The sequence below is a fragment of the Punctularia strigosozonata genome, assembly GCF_000264995.1.
Source record: "Punctularia strigosozonata HHB-11173 SS5 unplaced genomic scaffold PUNSTscaffold_4, whole genome shotgun sequence".
In the NCBI taxonomy this organism is placed as follows: domain Eukaryota; kingdom Fungi; phylum Basidiomycota; class Agaricomycetes; order Corticiales; family Punctulariaceae; genus Punctularia; species Punctularia strigosozonata.
In genome coordinates this window covers 600,306-617,381 of record NW_006767436.1, presented here as the reverse complement: position 1 = coordinate 617,381, position 17,076 = coordinate 600,306, and the positions used below count along the sequence as shown (strand labels likewise).

The window sequence follows — 17,076 nt, the reverse complement described above, 5'->3', positions numbered from 1 at the left end:
CAGAGGAGACACGACACACTTAGACCAAGAAGGTCCTAGAAACAAATGGTTCCATGTGAACCAGCTCCTAAGAACCAACCGCGTAGGGATACTGTGCCTGCAAGAAACCCACCTAACGGCCGAAATGCAGGCCCAGATAGAAGGTGTATTCAACAAGAGAGTCCGTATACTGAACTCGTTTGATGCCGACTCCCCAACTGCAGCGAGAGGCATCGCGATGGTCCTAAACAAAGAAATTACTAACGCAAACGACGCCACTATGGTAGAGATCGTACCGGGTAGAGCGATCTTCGTATCCCTACCTTGGCACAATGAAAAAACCCTCCATACCCTCGGCGTATACGCCCCTAACGACCCCGAGGAGAACAGAACCTTCTGGATAAACCTTCGACGCCAGTTGAAGACCCTCCGACTGCCACAACCGGACGTAGTACTAGGAGACTTCAACATCGTTGAAGATAAAATAGACAGACTGCCGACTCACCCAGACAACGGAGAAGCCGTTAACGCCCTCCGCGAACTAAAAGCGAAGCTAAACGTCATTGACGGATGGCGCGGCGAAAACGAAGAAACACCCGCCTACACCTTCCTACAAAAGGCGACCGGATCCCAGTCTCGAATCGACCGGATCTATGTCAACAAACGAACCTCCAAAATCTGCGATGATTGGAGAATAGAAGACCCTGGGGCAATCGAAACCGACCACCGAATGGTCTCCGTCCGCATAACCGACCCCACCTTGCCATATATCGGTAAAGGCCGTTGGTGCCTCAAAATGGATATACTGAACGATAAGACGTTCGCGAAATATCTAAAAGACGCGTCAAAAAAGATGCAGACCGACGTGATTAAGGCGGGCGCGATACGTACTCCTCTCTATAACCCGCAGACTGTACTCGCCAAGTTCAAACGCGACATCTCCGACAAGGCCAAAGAGCGGTTAAAGTCGATCAAACCAAAAGCGAGGGTAGAGATCGAGAACCTTGAGGTAAAACTGCGCGAGATATGGAAGAACCACTCCCTGGCAGAAGGGGAGAGGAAAGACCTTAGCGCCGCAATCGGGAAACAGATAGAAGAGAAAACATACAGCCGCCAGAAGCAGATCCGACTAAGCACTGAGGCACACAACCAAATCGAGGGCGAGACCGTATCAAAATACTGGTCCACGATAAATCGAGAGAGCCGCCCCCGAGACACGCTCACGAAACTACGCAACCCCAAACACGGAACCAATCGACAACCTGAGTTCATAACAAACTCTACGGGCATGGCAAAGTTAGCGATGGAATATCACCGCGACATCCAACACCAGGACAGACGTGATCCCATCCTCCAAAAGATAGCGCAGCGACTAACGAAAGAGAAAACAAAATGCAGCATCAGCAGACAACACAGGAACGACCTTGCCGAACTTACCTCCAACGACCACGTCAAAAAAGCCCTCCGAGAAGCCCCAAACGGCAAGGCCCCGGGCGTAGACGGCCTGCCAACCGAACTGTGGAAATTCCTGGATGACCTGTACGAAAAGACAAAAGGCACAGATGACGAGGAATGCAACATAGTGGACACCCTCACAAGAGTATACCAAGACATTGAAGAACACGGCGTCGACGAGTCCACAGGTTTCGCTGACGGCTGGATGTGTCCCATCTATAAGAAGAAAGACAAACTTGATATCAGCAACTACCGCCCAATAACCGTCCTGAACTCAGATTACAAGATCTTTACTAAAGCACTCACTCTGAGACTCTCCCCGGTCGCCGCAACGGCCATCGACAATGATCAGGCAGGCTTTATCCCTGGCCGCTCAATATTCGACCAGGTCAAGCTTGCTCGCATGACTATTCACTACGCCGAGCAATCCGGTTTCGAAGGCGCCCTAGTATCACTGGATCAGGAGAAAGCCTACGACAGAATCGAGCACCCCTACCTTTGGGAGATACTGGAACACATGAATTTCCCAGTGAAGTTTATCCAAACGGTTCGCAGCCTCTACCAGAACGCCCGTACTAAGGTTATGATTAACGGGGTCATGAGTGACAATTACAAAGTGACGAGGGGCGTACGACAAGGCGACCCCCTCTCCTGCCTCCTCTTCAACTTCGCGATAGAACCACTAGCGTGCCTGATCCGCGACTCCCAGCTAGCGGGCATGCCGATCCCAGGGAGCATGCAGCGATATATCATCTCCCTATTTGCGGACGATACAACAGTTGTCCTAAGCAAAAACGACAGCTTCTATGACCTAACCATGATCTTGGAGATATGGTGCACTGCGTCCGGAGCTAAATTCAACGTACCCAAGACCGCAATCATCCCCCTCGGCCCAGAAGAATACCGAAAGAGCCTCATCGAAACCCGTAAACTAAACGGCAACGAAGAACCAATACCACCTGATATTAAGATCGCGGCAGACGAGGAGGCGATCCGCCTCCTTGGCGCATGGATTGGAAACAAGGTCGACGACGCAACACCGTGGGGAACGACCATTGAGAAGATCGAATCAGCGCTAGTGCGATGGGGCCGGAGTAACCCCACCTTGGAAGGGCGCCGACTTATTATTCAAATGATCATCGGGGGCATGACCCAATACCTAACGAAAGTTCAGAGTATGCCCAAACACGTCGAAAAACTACTCAGCAGAAGGATACAAACCTTCATGTGGAACGGAAGCAGCATACCCCCAATAAACAAGGACACGATGGCGGAACCCATCCTTAACGGAGGGAAGAAAGTCCTATGCCTGCCAGAAAGAAATGAAGCCATAACTATAACATGGCTACAAACGTACCTAAATCTTGGCCCCAAACGCCCGAAATGGGCCTTCATTGCCGACGAACTAATAAGACGAAATCTCCCAAAGTCCTCAGCCAGACAAGACCCAACCGCACTCTTCAATTGCCTCCTGCAAACCTGGAAACCGAAACTCAGGGGAGGAAGCCTACCGAAAGAACTAAAGGACATGATCAACATCGCTATCAAACACGACGTACGCATAGAGGGCATCACCTTTGGGGAGGAGGTCATAAACGACCACCCCCTCTGGCTCCACCCCGAAGCCGAAGCCGGTGCGGCGAAAACCCAAAACTCACACAGGGCAAAGTGTCTGAGGAGCAGACACCAAATCACGACGATCGGTAACGCCGAGGACCTGATAGAAGACTGGTCCCTAGCGCACTTACCGAATAGCCGATGCACATGCGGCTCCTGCGAAAACGCAAGAGCAAACGGGTGCCGCAACCCGTCCGAATGCCTAAAAACGTGCTCACGCCAACTCAACAGCCTGGACGAAAGATGGAAACCAAACTCACCAACCCGACACGGCCAGAACCACCCATCGGTCCACTTATTCGATGACATGATCCCAAGAAACGAACGGGGACATATCACCCCGTTTGACAAAGATGCAACCGTCCACGGCCCGCTAGGAGAGGCTTTCCGAATTTTCGCCAAAGGAAGGAGAAACCGAACTCCGGCGACCCACCTCCGGACCAGCACAGACACCAGACCCCTAGTCATATCCGTAGCCGGAGCGAAACGCGCAAAACCTAACCAAGAAACCAAACTGGGCGGGGGACTCTGGGTAGGACCGAACGACCCCCGAAACGAAAGCATACGCATCGAACCAAGTAGTAGGAGCGACTTCACCGCAGGAATCTTTGCGGCAATAGCGCGAGCGGCAGAAATCCTCCCTGGTTCAGCCCCACTACTGATACGCATCCCCAGCGAAAGAGTGGTCAAAGACCTAACAATCAACCTCAAGAAGAACGAAGACCTAGACTGGCTGGGCGACAGCGATGCGGATATTAAGAGATCCGCAATCGCGAACCTCCGTAAAAGAGAGGGATGGACTTGCCTAGTCGATAGCCCACTCAGCGGCACGAACCCGCACTCCCACCAAGCGAAACGTCTCGCAAACCACGCCCTTGACCTCCCGTCCACAACCCCCTACCCCGAGGTGCCGAACGACTTTGCCCTTAGAGGCGCAAAACTGACTGCTCTATCCCAGAAGCAGCTATATCGGAAACTTATGGAATCGCGGAAACACCCAGGCCGTAGGGCGACAGAAGCGAACCTATCAAAAATCAAAGCAGTCGGCGATCGACTAGGCAGAAAGCACATAACCGACGCACAAATCTGGAAAGCGTCGCGCAGCCCCGACCTCCTACGCGGCGAAAGGGCTTTCCTCTTCAAGACCCTACATAACGCCCACCGCATAGGCGAGTTCTGGAGCAAAATCCCCAACTACGAAGATAGAGCTGAGTGCAAGCTATGCAACAAGATTGAGACAATGGAGCACACACTCAAGGACTGTCCCGGAAACGGATCCGCGATAATCTGGAATCTTGCTAGGACCATATGGGAAACGAAGACCACCATACCATGGCCGGGTACCTCCTTTGACACTATACTCGCGAGCTTCGTAGCAAACCTCCCAAGCGACCCCGGTGGAGCGACCAGCCGATTCTATAGAATACTAATGTCGACCTCCTCGTACCTGATATGGGTCATCCGTTGTGAGCGACGGATCCAGCGAGAGGATGACCCCAGAAAACGACATTCAGAGCGAGAGATCCATAACAGATGGGTCGCCAGACTCAACCACAGACTGCACATCGATCAGACATTAACGAACAAGATCCGATACGGGAAGAAAGCAGTGTCGAAGAATCTCGTTCTGAAAACCTGGGATAAGTGCCTCCTGGCACGTGAGGGCCTTAAGGCCGACTGGATCCGAGACGACGCGGTTTTAGTGAGTATCCGGCCCCTTCCCCCAGAGGAGAATGCACCTCCTTAGGCCGGGAGCCTCACACTCTGTGCGAATAACGCATTTCCGCGCTGGTGTGAACAATATGTCTACTTATGGTTTACCTATGGCCCTCAACATTAACTCTAGCAATCCCCCCGGGGGCTGACATTGTCACGCTGCCCGGACGGGAGCTCCAAACCAAAAAAAAAANAAAAAAAAGAACAACAAGCAGATCAAGCACGGAGTCTCAAGCTGTGCACAACTCCGGAAGAGGCAAGTCAATCCCGCGCCCGACCTGGCCGATGCCCGAGCTTCGTTCACCGTCTTCCGTCTTCGCGAGTCGTGGTCGCGGTCATGAGCCCGCCGCAACGCATGACGCTCGTACCGCGTGACAGTGTATGACCACAGGCTGACCCGAGGTTCTATCACGATGTCTATGCTCGAGTCTATAAAACGCACCGTGCAGGGGTTCGCGCGTCCCGACGGATTCGCGGACGGGACGTATAACTGGTTATCGCTGTATCTATCGGTGACCAAGACTGTATTTGACCCCGCATCTCTGCTTGGAACTGTCGTAAACACGATGAAACCGAAACTTGGCTTGGGCACGTTTGCGGTCGCTGCGTTTGTAGGCGCGAGCGTGCAGGCACAATGCCCAGATTATACAACCTTTGCTGGGGTACGAGTATATGTTCTTTGCATCCATCTCGATAATGCTCATCGAGAAACCATAGAGCCCGCAGGGTAACGCGTCTACTGGGCCGCTCGCATTGCCCTTTATGCGTCCGGCTCCGGCTTGTCGGACGTTCAACTCGTCTGCAGTCGAGGTACTTGTAGTTGCCTCCTTTGACACTAGACGATTGCTTATTACATACGCACAGAAAGTGATCAGCGACATGACAACAAGGATCAAGGTAGTCATTAGATTTGTGCTATGGACGTCACCTAACATCACGGTAGGACCCAGATTTGGCCCGTCTCTTCGAAAACGCGTTTCCAAATACGCTCGGTGAGCTTCGTTATATGCCATCAATGTAGTTTGCTCAAACGTCTGTGGTAGATACCACTGTCAAGTACTTTAACTCGGTCTGTGATCGTGTTTATGCTGTGCCCAGCGGGCATCCCTGCTTACATTTGTGATCAGACAGAGAACTTGGCGTTCATCATCACTGGGGTGAGTCCTTGCAAATGACATCTAGAACTGGACTTCATCTGATGCTATATATCGCAGGATATCACGTAGGTTGCGTCATTCTCAGCGGTGAGGATGCTGAGTCACGCTTTTCAAGGGCGCAATGGCTTCGCGACACCGCCAACCAGTTCGCGGCCTACTACCCCCTCCTCGGACAGGACTCCGAACTCAAGACCCTCGTCAAGGCGGTGATCAATAACGAGGCGCGCTATGTTTCGCAGTACCCGTATTGCGGCGCATTCCAGCCACCGCCCGAGAGTGGGCTTGCTCCGTCCGTCAACGACTGGGCGACTGGCGTCACCGTCAACCCGCCCGTTGACAATCAGACGGTGTTTGAATGCAAGGTGCGCGCGGTCCCGCTTCTTCTCAGTCCGAGGAACATTAACAGATTATCTCGGCGCTCTTTAGTACGAGATCGACTCCCTTTGTGGGTTCCTCAAGCTCTCGAGGTCGTACTACCAAAACACGAACGATTCGTCGTTCATGAACGACAATTGTGCGCCACTCGTGCCTCACCCTTTCGCCTTTCGACTCACTTCTGCTTTGTCCAGGGCACGCGGCGCTTGCACAGATCTTCCAGGTCGTCGCGAACCAATCCCAGGCATCCTTCGACGCCGACTTCAACTGGATCTCTTACTACAACTGGACGGGCGGCAACGGCGCGCTCTCGCCCGCCGTCCCGAACGGGGGAAACGGCGAGCCGAAAGGCTACTCCGGGCTCGTGGGCACGCACCACCGACCAAGCGACGACCTGAGCGTGTTCGCGTTCCTAACGCCGGCGAACGCGATGTTGAGCGTCGAGATGGGGCACGTGGCGGACGTATTGCAGGCCGTGGGCGGGAACGCTGCGGCGGTCAAGGAGGCGCGAGCGGTGAGCGCGCGGGTGCGGGACGCGATTTGGAATACTACTGTTCGTGACTGCGTTCTGACCTTGCTTCTGACCGAGATGCTGATAAACAAGCGGGCTCGACAGGTTGTGAACAACATTTTCGCATACGAGACGAACGGCCTGGGGAGTCGGTATGTGATGGACGACGCTAACGTGCCCTCCTTGCTCTCGCTGCCGTACCTGGGCTTCCTCGATAAGACGCACCCGGCTTATGTCGCGACACGCAAAGTCGTACTTTCTCGGAACAACCCATACTTTGCGGCAGGTGCCAACTTCAGTGGTGTCGGGTGCGCTACCTTTTTTCGCGAGCCGGTGTTCATTCTGATTGTGGTCACCATCGTGATCTTTAGAGGACCGCACGTCGACCCCTGGCATCCGTGGCCGATGTCACAGATATCCGCGATATTCGGCACCGACGACGACGACGAGATTACGGAGCGACTCTACCTCATCGCGAAGGTACGTCCATGTCACTCCCGATCCGTCGGCTCTGATGCTCATACTTGTACCTTTTCTTAGAACACAGACGGACTGGGACTCATCCATGAGTCGCAGTCCATCTACAAGGCGAACGACTGGACACGCCCCTGGTTCGCGTGGGCAAACAGCTACTTCGCGGAGATGATGCTCGACCTCGCGAAACGCAAGCCGGGCCTCATCTTCAAGACCAGCGAACCCTACGTCCCCGGCGGATAGACGACGTCATTATGGCCCTCTTCAGCGACCGATATTTACGTTTCGTGTGCAGATTACCTCTCTCAAATGCAAGCCATGCTCTCGTATTGATTCTGCCAGTTGCTACAATACGCGGATGGGTTCAATGAGGGTGCCCAAGTATCAGGTGACCGCGGAGACGCTTGAAATAGCGCGACGCGCAGGGCGCGTAAATCATCTTAGCTTCCAGCTTTGCCGACCATTTCGCTCGTTGTTTGAGCTCGACCAACTTTACGTGCGCGACGATCAGATTATATGCCTCGAGCTGCATCCCGGGCCTCGGCTGCGCCTCCCTCTCGCCCAGCGAGCCCTTCACCAGATGAACTCGAGGATGTATGCGCCTTATGGCCGATCGATTAACCTGAAATCATGTTTACAATTGACTAGATCCCCGCATTTGACAGCATCGATGAACTGCAGCAGCATGTGGGTGCGGCCATTATTTCAGGTCAATATATGCGCTGACCACAACCAGGGCATCAACGTGCAAGACATCCTCAAACTCAAAGCGAGCGCTATTCATACCGTGTCTGGTGTTAGTATGACTACCCGGAGGCAAATGCTGAAGATCAAGGTGATATATCTACCCTAGTTGGATGATTTGTATAGCATATATGTGCTGAACTATTGCCTCAGGGCATGTCCGAAGCTAAAGTGGAGAAAATCAAGGTATGTTATAAGCATATATCTCCGTGACATCTTTCCCAACACTCGCCACACTGACCCATAGGAAGCTGCGCACAAAATTCTGGTAGGGATCCGGAAGGTTCTGAAGGTGGATCGTTTCATGTCTTTACAGGGATCGTCTTTCGCCACGGGCCTTGAGATCCAAGACAAGCGCAAACGGGTTCTTGAGATCAGCACCGGAAGCAAAAGCGTAGATGCTATCCTCGGTGGTACGCTGTTCTGTCTGCGTCGCTGCCTACATCGCCCACGATTGATATGTCGGCGCCTATTAGGCGGCGTTTCATCGCAATCCATCACGGAAGGCGCGTGTTCAGGCGCCCACGCGCATATATGCATGATCCTGACGTTGTCCTAGTTTATGGCGAGTTCCGGACAGGCAAGACCCAACTAGCGCATACTATGAGTGTGGTTACGCAGCTTCCTCGTGACATGGGAGGAGCTAGCGGAAAGGTTTAGCCCTTTGAGAAGGTCAAATACCATGAGCTCATGTTATCCCATAGGTTGCATATATTGACACCGAGGGTACTTTGCATTACTATTACTAACGCGAAAATAAACAACATTAACGGAAACGATCAGGTACATTCCGCCCCGATCGTATCCGATCCATTGCGGACAGGTTCGGTGTGAACGGCGACATGGCCTTGGAAAACATACTCTACGGTCAGTATTGCTCAATCATGCACCTTCTGAGAATTAAGATTGGCCATACAGCTCGAGCTTTTAACAGCGAACACCAAGTATGAAAATGCATGGGATCGGGGAACGTTACGAGTGCTAACGCCGAACTCGCAGATGGAACTCATAAACGAATGCTCGATGCGGTTTGCGGAAGATAAGGACTTCCGACTGTTGGCATGTTCTTCTTGCTTTTGCTTTCGTCGAGGTGCTGAGGGTCGTCGTAGATTGTGGATAGCATCATGGCGCTTTTCAGGACTGACTTTTCCGGTCGAGGAGAGTTAAGCGAGAGGCAGCAGAAGGTGACAGTGCGATTCGTTGCAAACGTTCAGCGAACGCTCATCGATATCATAAGCTTGCCCAAATGCTTTCGAAGCTCACCAAGCTCTCGGAGGAATACAATGTTTGTCTCCGCAATCTATTTGAGCTCTGTGGTTTCTCTGAGGTTGATGCTGCTTTCAGATTGCGATCCTCATCACGAATCAAGTACAATGTACGTGGGATTCTTGACCATGCACCACCTGCTCGACATCGCATATACCAACAGCTGACCCTGGTGCGACGATGACCTTCGTCGCCGGCGGAGCACTCAAGCCCATCGGCGGCCATATTCTGTCGCATGCCTCCGCGACAAGGATGTTCCTCCGCAAAGGCGAGTACAGAGGATCTGCAGGATGACCACAGCGAGCTTGTCGGCGCCCATAACTAACCTGTTCCTTGCTTGCTCCTATGACATTTCTGCCTGGTTCCGTGCGCAGGACGCGCCGAGGAACGTGTTGCGAAACTCGTGGACAGCCCGGATCGACCGGAGAGCGAGGCTTCGTACAAACTCGACGAAGGAGGCTGGGCCGACGTTTAACTATGGGACCGATCTCTCTCTCTTGCTTCTTTGCTACGGAAATCAGCCTCTGTGCCATGCGTCAGTTCTTCTGCAAGCCTCCACCCTTGAGTTCAATCAGCTTCCGCAATACTGTAGTCGCTAACGTCACTGGCATTGCCCGTGGTCTCCCAGACGCCGTATGATATGTCTATGTAATTTGATCCCCGCCGAGTGGGCATCCCAACTGGTCTGAGAGGAAAAGCACGAGAAAGCCCGCATGGGTACTCCCCATGGATCGGAGAATCATGCCAACGGTGCTGTGAAAAATATGTAGATGCTGCACGAAACGTAACATCTTTCTCTGATATTGACTGCACAGTCCGCTTGTCCGAACTGTCGAACGCTGCGGCAAATGCGCAGGCGACTGCAATAACGGAGATGGGTGCCCAGCGCAGGCACTGTGATGGGGGCACGCCGCAGCATTGAGCGTGGGCACAGCCATTGCGTCTGCTTTGAGCGAACTGCCCCACAAAGTCGGGGCGCGTTCGAAGTGCGACATACTCAGCCTGAGCCCGCGCCTTGCCCCGAGCCTCCGCTGAAACACGTTGCCCGCATCCCCGACGCACGATGTCCTGGACACCGCGCGAGATCGGGACGCTCATCGTCGTCATCCTCAAAGCCGTGCGCACACATCCGTCTCCCCCCAGCTCACGACGCGTCTGACGTAGCGCCGTCTAGCGCAATCTGCCCAACAAGCGGCACATCGGCAAGCAGGACCCGTACTGCGCCGTCTCGTACAACGGCGAGAAGCGGCGCACGAAGGCGATCCGCCGCGGCGGGCAGCACCCCGAGTGGGACGAGGAGGTCCGATTCACCCTCTTCGAAGACGCCGAGGACCAGCTCGCGCGTCTCGACGCGGACAGCGATGCCGCGCCGCCACCCCCGCCACCTAAGGAGAATGATGCTGCCAAGGGCGAGCGCAAGATCAAGGGCGGAAAAGCAATGCGCTTATTTTGCTTCGCGGACGATCCGCGCGAACCTGACCTGATCGGGGAGTGCGTTGTCGACTTGACCGAGGTCTTGACGAAAGGCGAGACCGATGGTGAGCAATACTCTGAATGCGGGACTGGTAGTTTCAGTCGATGGTTGCTGAAATAGGCGCGCATCAGAATGGTTCACCTTGACGAACAAGGAACGATACTGCGGCGAGGTTTACCTCGAACTCACTTTTTGGTCGAATGTGAGTTACCACTCCTGCATACTAGCTGTTCGAGCACGGATACCCACGCATGTACTAGGAACCCGCGCCTGAAAAGAAGAAGCCAAAGTCGAAAAAGACGAGCAAACAATACGGCGGCCCAGGAATGTTCACTGAACTGTCGGGATCGCTCACCGGCGGACCAGGTGGCCACAATGGTTCGTCTGGCAGTCTCGTCTCGGATGATCGCCGGGAGTCCTTGTCCGGATCCTTGGCGTCCTCCAGCTCGGACCTGTACGTCGCGCCCTACGACCAGAACACCGCGCGGCAGCGCCGGAGCTCGCCCGTGGACCAGATTGTGGACGACTTCGGCGCTCTCGCTGTCGGCGATCCGTATCAGCGAAGAGAAACGTATCCAGTATGGCCGTCTCCCTAGTGTGCATCGTGATTTCCTGACCCCGCAACCCATTAGGACCCTCACAATAGACGGGCGTCTTCCGCAACGCGCTACTCAGGCGCAACATATCCACCTCCAGCCCATCCTTACCCCTCAAGTTCCTTCACCGACATCCCTCCCGCAAGCAACAGCTGGTCGACCTGGCGCTCCGACGCGCCCCCCGAACCGACCGCATCTAGTTGGTCCGCTTGGCAGCAACCCGACCCGTACGGTGCCCCGCCGAACCCCTACACCGGTGCCTCGCACCTTTACGACTATCACCCGCAGCCGTACGACTCCACTCCTCCCCCCCAAGGCTACTCGTCGACGCCCTCCCCGTCACATCACGGTCATGGCCCGCGCCACAGCCTACCCACCGCGCCGTCCGGCTTCATGCCGCTCCCCTCCGCGACGCCCGCGCCGTCCGGCTTTGCGCCTATGCCGTCCTACTCGCCCCACCCCGATTTCGCCCCTGCGCCGACGCCGACTCCCGGTCCGTATGCCCCTTACGGTGCACCGACGCCCGTCCCGTCCGGCTTCGTCCCGATGCCACTCGCGCCCTCCTCCTCCTTCCCGCAGCAGTACGGAGGGTACGCGCCACAGCCACCCGCCACGCCGCAACCGTCGTACGCCCCGCCCGCGTCCGCGCCCCCGCCTCCGCAACAGTCGTACATCCCGCCCCAGCCGCCGGGGTCGGTGCCGCCACAACCCCACTCTGTGCCGCTCCCGCAGCCACCGGGCCAGCAGGGCTACGCGCCACCCCAGTCACCGCTTCAGCATGCGTACCAGCCCCAGCAGGTCCCACCGCCGCCGTCGCCGCCTCGAGACCAGCCATCGAGCTCGAGCTCGAGCGGCTCGCGGCCGTTGCCGCCTCAACCTCAGGCACTGCAATCTTCAGGGTTCCAGCAGCAGCAGCAGCAGCCGGTTCATCGGCAGTCGTCCTTACCCATTCCGCCCAGCACGAGCACCATTCCCGGCCAGCCCATCTACGTCCCGCCGCCGCCGCCTCTCGGGGCGTCAGCGTCGCAGAGCTCCCTGCCGGCCGTACCGCCTCCGCCCCCGCTCGCGAGTTCGGGCAGCGTCCCGAAGCTCGTCGAGAATCCGCAGCACCCGCTGCCTCCGCCTCCGCCGCCACCCATCCAGCAGCAATCTGGACGGCCGAGCCTGCCGCAGCTGCCGGTGGCTTACCCCGGTCCGCCCCCGCCGCTGCCGCAGCCCCCGGCGCCGCCGTCAAGCCAGTCGTTCTATACGCCTCCGAACGGGATGGGCCAGCAGTTCGTGCCGCCCGGTCCGCCGCCGCAGGCGATGCACGGGGGTTATTGAGCATCGAGCGATCGCGCTCTCCCGACATTATATTGAGACGCGATGCGAAGGTACTGTAAGATCGGTGTTTTCTGTGCGTGTGCGGGATCGTGGATCCCGCTTGTTCTCTCTCTCTCGCATCGCGTCGTACAGCAGCAGCATTCCTATATCGTCACACGGACATTACTTACGTACCACCTACTCGCCCCGCAATCTGTCTGTCCCTTGCTATCTTGCAGATCACGCCACAAGTTATATATATAGCCCAAGTACTAGCGCAATGAACAACCAATATGATGATTACTCCTTGTTGGACATAAGTCGGGAACGTATACAGAAAGTGGTGTGGTAATCATCTAGGTGGGGGCGGGTAGTGGCGGCTCTCATGAGGACGTAGTGCTGTCGTCTGATGCAGCAGAGGCAGCAGCAGCTACTGCTGCTTCCCGATCCGCCTTCCATTTTGCTATGGCGGTTTCGGTCGGGACGATACCGCGTCGACCTGGCGAAAGCGAGCGTGGTCAGACAAAAGGATGTGACACGAGTAAGCGGTATTGAATGAGAGGGCGAACCTAAGTCGATGCGCGCGGCTCTCCTGATCTCGGATTCCTCTTTTCTTCGATGGCTCTCATATGCTAGCAAGGCGGCTGCCGGAGCGCTGTCAGGTGTGAGGAGGTCGATTTGGTAGGAGGCTGACGTACTTTCTTGCTCCATGACCATACCAAAGATAGCGCCTGTATGTATGACGAAGCTTTAGCGGGAGGCTGAAGCTTGAGGAGGTAGCATATACGGACATCCTGTTACGAGGAACCCCTTGAGCGCGAGCGTTTGTCGCCTTCACACAGAATGATCAGCTACTGGAACTCGGGGAACGTTGCCCTCTGCGCACCTGAATGCGGGCCAAGTGTAATGGCCGAGTGTCGCTAGTCCAAGACCGAGGAACAGGTATCGTGCCCCGCCCTAAATGCACTTCCCGCGTCAGACCTCGGATCGGCTTAGGTAAATGTCACTGGTGTTAGAGCGACGCACAACGACGGCGGCCCGAGATTGTAAGGCGTAGGCCTCGTCAATATCTTTCCTCTTGCTTGTGTTCATCTTGGGGTATTTTCTTCAAGAAACGGGTGGTGGTGCTGGTGGCGACCCGGGTGAAGAGCCATCGGCACGGGAGCGCATCGGGCAAACCAGTAAGGAAGGCACAGCCACGGACGTACCGACGGAAAGCCCAGAACCTTGTGCCGTACGATGAGTGAACAGTGAACAATGTTGCAAAGGGTGCAATGCAAGTACAGAATCGACTGTACGAAACAAGAATGATCTATCGATAAATTGCGAACAAGTATCGATATTGCCGGTGAAAGTCCAACGCTGCTGTAAGTCCGTTTGAGTCCGTTCCCTCGAAACCCCAACCATGATGCTATATGACACTGGCATTGACATCCACGCCTTCTTGAGCGATCTAGAGAACGTGCGATCGGAGCACGTCTAGAGCAAGAGCCAGGAGGCGAGGACAACGGCACCGATGACGCCGGTGCTCGACATCCTGCCGAGCGTCGACGCGAGTGCGCCGGAGGTCGTAGAGTCGGTCGTGGATGCCGGCGCAGCGGCGCTGCTCGTGCCACCGACGCTGACTCCTGTTGCAATCGATGTGGTCGGCTCAACGGGTGCCTCTGATGTTGTAGGCGGCGGCACGCTGAGCGTCGTAGGATCGACAGAGCTCGATGAGCTGGAGCTGGACGTCGAAGTCGAAGTGACGGTGACGACAGCGATGGAGCTGCTGCTGGTTGTGCTCGTAGAGCTCGTGGTGGGAGGCGGTGGGGGGGTGCTGGTCGTCTTGGGAGGCGGCGGGGGCGTGCTCGTGGTAGCAGGGGGAGGTGGGGGGGTCGACGTGGTGGTCGTGCCAGAGCTCCCAGCAGGGACCATGGCATTCGGGCAAGTGCTGGCGCCCGAGCTGAACGTCCCGTTCCCGCCGAAGAACACGCACTCGCCAGCCTTGGAGTACTCGCAGGTGATCTCCTCCTCCCCGCCGTCGCTCTGGCTCGTGAGCTGACCGCCTTCATCGTCCTGAGGCGCGCAGGCGAATCCGTTCGATCCCGACCCCGATCCTGAGCTCGTGCTGGCCTTCGTGGCGGCTGGTGGAGGCGGCGCCTGGGTCGTCTTGGGGGGCGGGGGAGGCGCCTGGGTCGTCTGGGCTGCACCGCTGCTTCCTGCATCCACCATCGCGTTCGGGCAGGTGCTCGCGCCCGAGCTAAATGTCCCGTTCTCGCCAAAGTAGGAGCATTCGCCCGCCTTGGTGTATTGGCATGTTACGTCCTCCCCATCCTGCCCCGTCTTCGTGAGCGTGCCTCCTTCATCATCCTGGGCAGCACATCCCAAGTTAGCACCTGATATGAGATAATAGTCAGCCGTCCCATTGCCAGAAGTGCCATTTTGTGCGACGTATGTTGCGTACGAGGAGTGAATCGCGTCGGCGCTGCTACGGTGCTCGCTGCCAGGAGCAGAGCGAAGAAAGCGGCGGATTTGCGCATGTTTTGACGGTCGGTGGGGTTACGTAAGCGAGCAATGAACCAGTGCTACGGGCAGCGCGGTTTGGAAGATCGACCAGCGAGAAAAATAAACGAATGGCAGTGGGGGAATCCGGCTCAGCCGTCAACGTTCACCAGAACGAAGGAGAAGGGAGGGTGTGGTGGAAGAGAGACCGGACCAGAGAAACGAAAATAGCTTGGCGGCGATTCATACGAGCGGACGCATTCCGCCCAGATCAGGAACCACAGGACCGCCTCTCACGAGCGCGTTCGCCGTTGCTACAGCAGCCAGATCCAGCCAAGGGGCTTGCGATGAGATGAAATCAAGCCAAAAACGTGATTATTTACGTCGCGGGACAAACAGCGCGATCCATAAGGTATAAGAATGTGCAGAGTAGGGTATGTCCAAGTGTACTCGAAGTGTCCCAGTGGAAAGCGAGATGAGCAACGGAGAAGTTGACGTACGGACTACCACACGATGCCGTCTACTTTTTCTGGATGGCGTTCACCAGCCTACGGAGAGCAGTGGATCAGCATGCTGCGTTAAGGATCCGGGGCATCAAGGATCAGCGCAGCTGTTAAGACCACAGCCCTCTCGCCGAGCCCGGATCTCCAGAAGACTTTATGCTTACCAGTCTAATCCTTCCTCTAGTCCCTCGCCCTTGGTCGCGCAACTGCCCCGGACGCTCCACTCCCGCTGGCGCTCTCCGCCTGCGAGGCCGAGCTGCTCGCTGATCTCCGCCGGCTTCAGCGCGCCGTCGACGTCCTGCTTGTTGCAGAAGACGAGCAGGGGAACACCGTTCAGCTCTTCTTCGCTGAGCATGGTGAGAAGCTCCGTCCGGGACGTCGCCAGCCGGGCGTGGTCCGAGGAGTCGATCACGTAGATGATGGCGGACGTGTTCGGGAAGTAGCACCTCCAGTACGGCCTAAACACACAGGTCGTGTCATGATTGAGCGCCGGAGCGACGGTAGTATGGCACGAGAGCGCGGCGCGCACCGTATACTGGATTGACCGCCGAGATCCCAAACCTGGAATTTGATGTTCTTGTATTGGACAGTCTCTACATTGAAACCAATGGCTAACCGGATGTTTCAGTTTCCGTGAGGCAATGCAACGTAGCATACACGTACTAGGTATCGTGGAGACGACTTCTCCGATCTTCATAGCAGCGTTGTCAGCGTAGGAAAGACAGGCGCCTGCTTATGACTTGCCTGTAGCCTATACAGGATTGTGGTCTGGCGCCTCGACGTTAGCGTACGCGAACACGTCGGAGAGGACGTTGAGTGTCCGCGTTGGGATACACGTACCTTGCCAGCAGAGTCCAACCCCAGCATCAATATCCTCACATCCTGGTCCTTACTCCACCGCACGAGGGACGACAAGGACGTGAACAGCGACGATATCGACAAACCCATGGCACCAGGTCAGAGGGGAGAAGGTCCACAAGCGTAAGTTGGTACCCCAGTCAAGCTATAATATGGAGAGAGGTGGAGAGGGAAAGCTATCCCGAGACTGAACGTCGAGAACCGCCAGAGGTGAAACGTCGCGCACGGTGTCTAAATGGAGGGCACCACCGAGGTCCGAGGATTGGTCAGGAACGAGAGGCGCCGGTCCCCGGTCAGCTTGATGACCGGGCCTACACGGGCGCTAAAATAGCCTTTTCCTTCTCACATCTGCTTGCGAAAGGTCGTCTGGCTTCGCAAAACCGCGTGCTTGCACGCGTCCGATCTCAGGACTCAGGAGAAATGTCTATCACTGCCAAGGAGCCAGCCGCGGAAAAACTGGTAAAAAAGAAATCCAAGAAATCTGGCAAGGATGTGGCGGTTGTGACGGAAAGCCATGAAGAGACCAGCGCTACCAACGACGGTTCCAAACGACGAAAGTCTCGAA

General features: G+C 55.9%; 8 protein-coding genes across 8 annotated transcripts; 5 read left to right on the top strand and 3 right to left on the bottom strand.

Moving 5' to 3' along the window:
• Positions 1–259: 259 nt before the first annotated feature.
• PUNSTDRAFT_65244 (uncharacterized protein) lies at positions 260–1,060 on the top strand (the record flags this gene model as incomplete). The annotated part of the gene is made up of 1 exon (XM_007381798.1): positions 260–1,060. A coding segment is annotated over one exon (801 nt), but the record flags the coding sequence as incomplete, so codon positions are not given.
• A 1,065-nt stretch (positions 1,061–2,125) lies between these two features.
• PUNSTDRAFT_27499 (uncharacterized protein) lies at positions 2,126–2,689 on the top strand (the record flags this gene model as incomplete). The annotated part of the gene is made up of 1 exon (XM_007381797.1): positions 2,126–2,689. A coding segment is annotated over one exon (564 nt), but the record flags the coding sequence as incomplete, so codon positions are not given.
• Positions 2,690–3,358: 669 nt separating this feature from the next.
• PUNSTDRAFT_63959 (uncharacterized protein) lies at positions 3,359–4,798 on the top strand (the record flags this gene model as incomplete). The annotated part of the gene is made up of 1 exon (XM_007381796.1): positions 3,359–4,798. The coding sequence occupies one exon, from the start codon at positions 3,359–3,361 to the stop codon at positions 4,796–4,798; it is 1,440 nt and encodes a 479-aa protein (XP_007381858.1).
• A 323-nt stretch (positions 4,799–5,121) lies between these two features.
• On the top strand, positions 5,122–7,600 carry PUNSTDRAFT_50996 (uncharacterized protein). Its single transcript, XM_007381795.1, has 13 exons — positions 5,122–5,429; positions 5,485–5,577; positions 5,632–5,664; positions 5,711–5,759; positions 5,811–5,836; positions 5,895–5,924; positions 5,982–5,989; positions 6,040–6,286; positions 6,351–6,438; positions 6,494–6,852; positions 6,916–7,118; positions 7,182–7,290; positions 7,351–7,600. Exons 1-13 carry the CDS (start codon positions 5,334–5,336, stop codon positions 7,525–7,527), a joined length of 1,518 nt encoding a protein of 505 aa, XP_007381857.1. The 5' UTR covers positions 5,122–5,333; the 3' UTR covers positions 7,528–7,600.
• A 2,682-nt stretch (positions 7,601–10,282) lies between these two features.
• On the top strand, positions 10,283–12,931 carry PUNSTDRAFT_125244 (uncharacterized protein). The gene is made up of 5 exons (XM_007381794.1): positions 10,283–10,411; positions 10,469–10,832; positions 10,900–10,970; positions 11,029–11,346; positions 11,401–12,931. Exons 1-5 carry the CDS (start codon positions 10,358–10,360, stop codon positions 12,685–12,687), a joined length of 2,094 nt encoding a protein of 697 aa, XP_007381856.1. The 5' UTR covers positions 10,283–10,357; the 3' UTR covers positions 12,688–12,931.
• A 16-nt stretch (positions 12,932–12,947) lies between these two features.
• On the bottom strand, positions 12,948–13,801 carry PUNSTDRAFT_50994 (uncharacterized protein). Its single transcript, XM_007381793.1, has 6 exons — positions 13,693–13,801; positions 13,553–13,623; positions 13,458–13,498; positions 13,365–13,397; positions 13,236–13,310; positions 12,948–13,165 (listed from the first exon to the last, which is right to left on the bottom strand). Exons 1-6 carry the CDS (start codon positions 13,756–13,758, stop codon positions 13,050–13,052), a joined length of 402 nt encoding a protein of 133 aa, XP_007381855.1. The 5' UTR covers positions 13,759–13,801; the 3' UTR covers positions 12,948–13,049.
• A 344-nt stretch (positions 13,802–14,145) lies between these two features.
• Positions 14,146–15,188, bottom strand: PUNSTDRAFT_43290 (uncharacterized protein; the record flags this gene model as incomplete). Its single annotated transcript, XM_007381792.1, has 2 exons — positions 14,146–15,044; positions 15,113–15,188. 2 exons carry the CDS (start codon positions 15,186–15,188, stop codon positions 14,146–14,148), a joined length of 975 nt encoding a protein of 324 aa, XP_007381854.1.
• A 482-nt stretch (positions 15,189–15,670) lies between these two features.
• Positions 15,671–16,601, bottom strand: PUNSTDRAFT_43289 (ARF/SAR; the record flags this gene model as incomplete). Its single annotated transcript, XM_007381791.1, has 5 exons — positions 15,671–15,698; positions 15,818–16,111; positions 16,183–16,264; positions 16,317–16,344; positions 16,494–16,601. 5 exons carry the CDS (start codon positions 16,599–16,601, stop codon positions 15,671–15,673), a joined length of 540 nt encoding a protein of 179 aa, XP_007381853.1.
• Between the last annotated feature and the right edge of the window lie 475 nt (positions 16,602–17,076).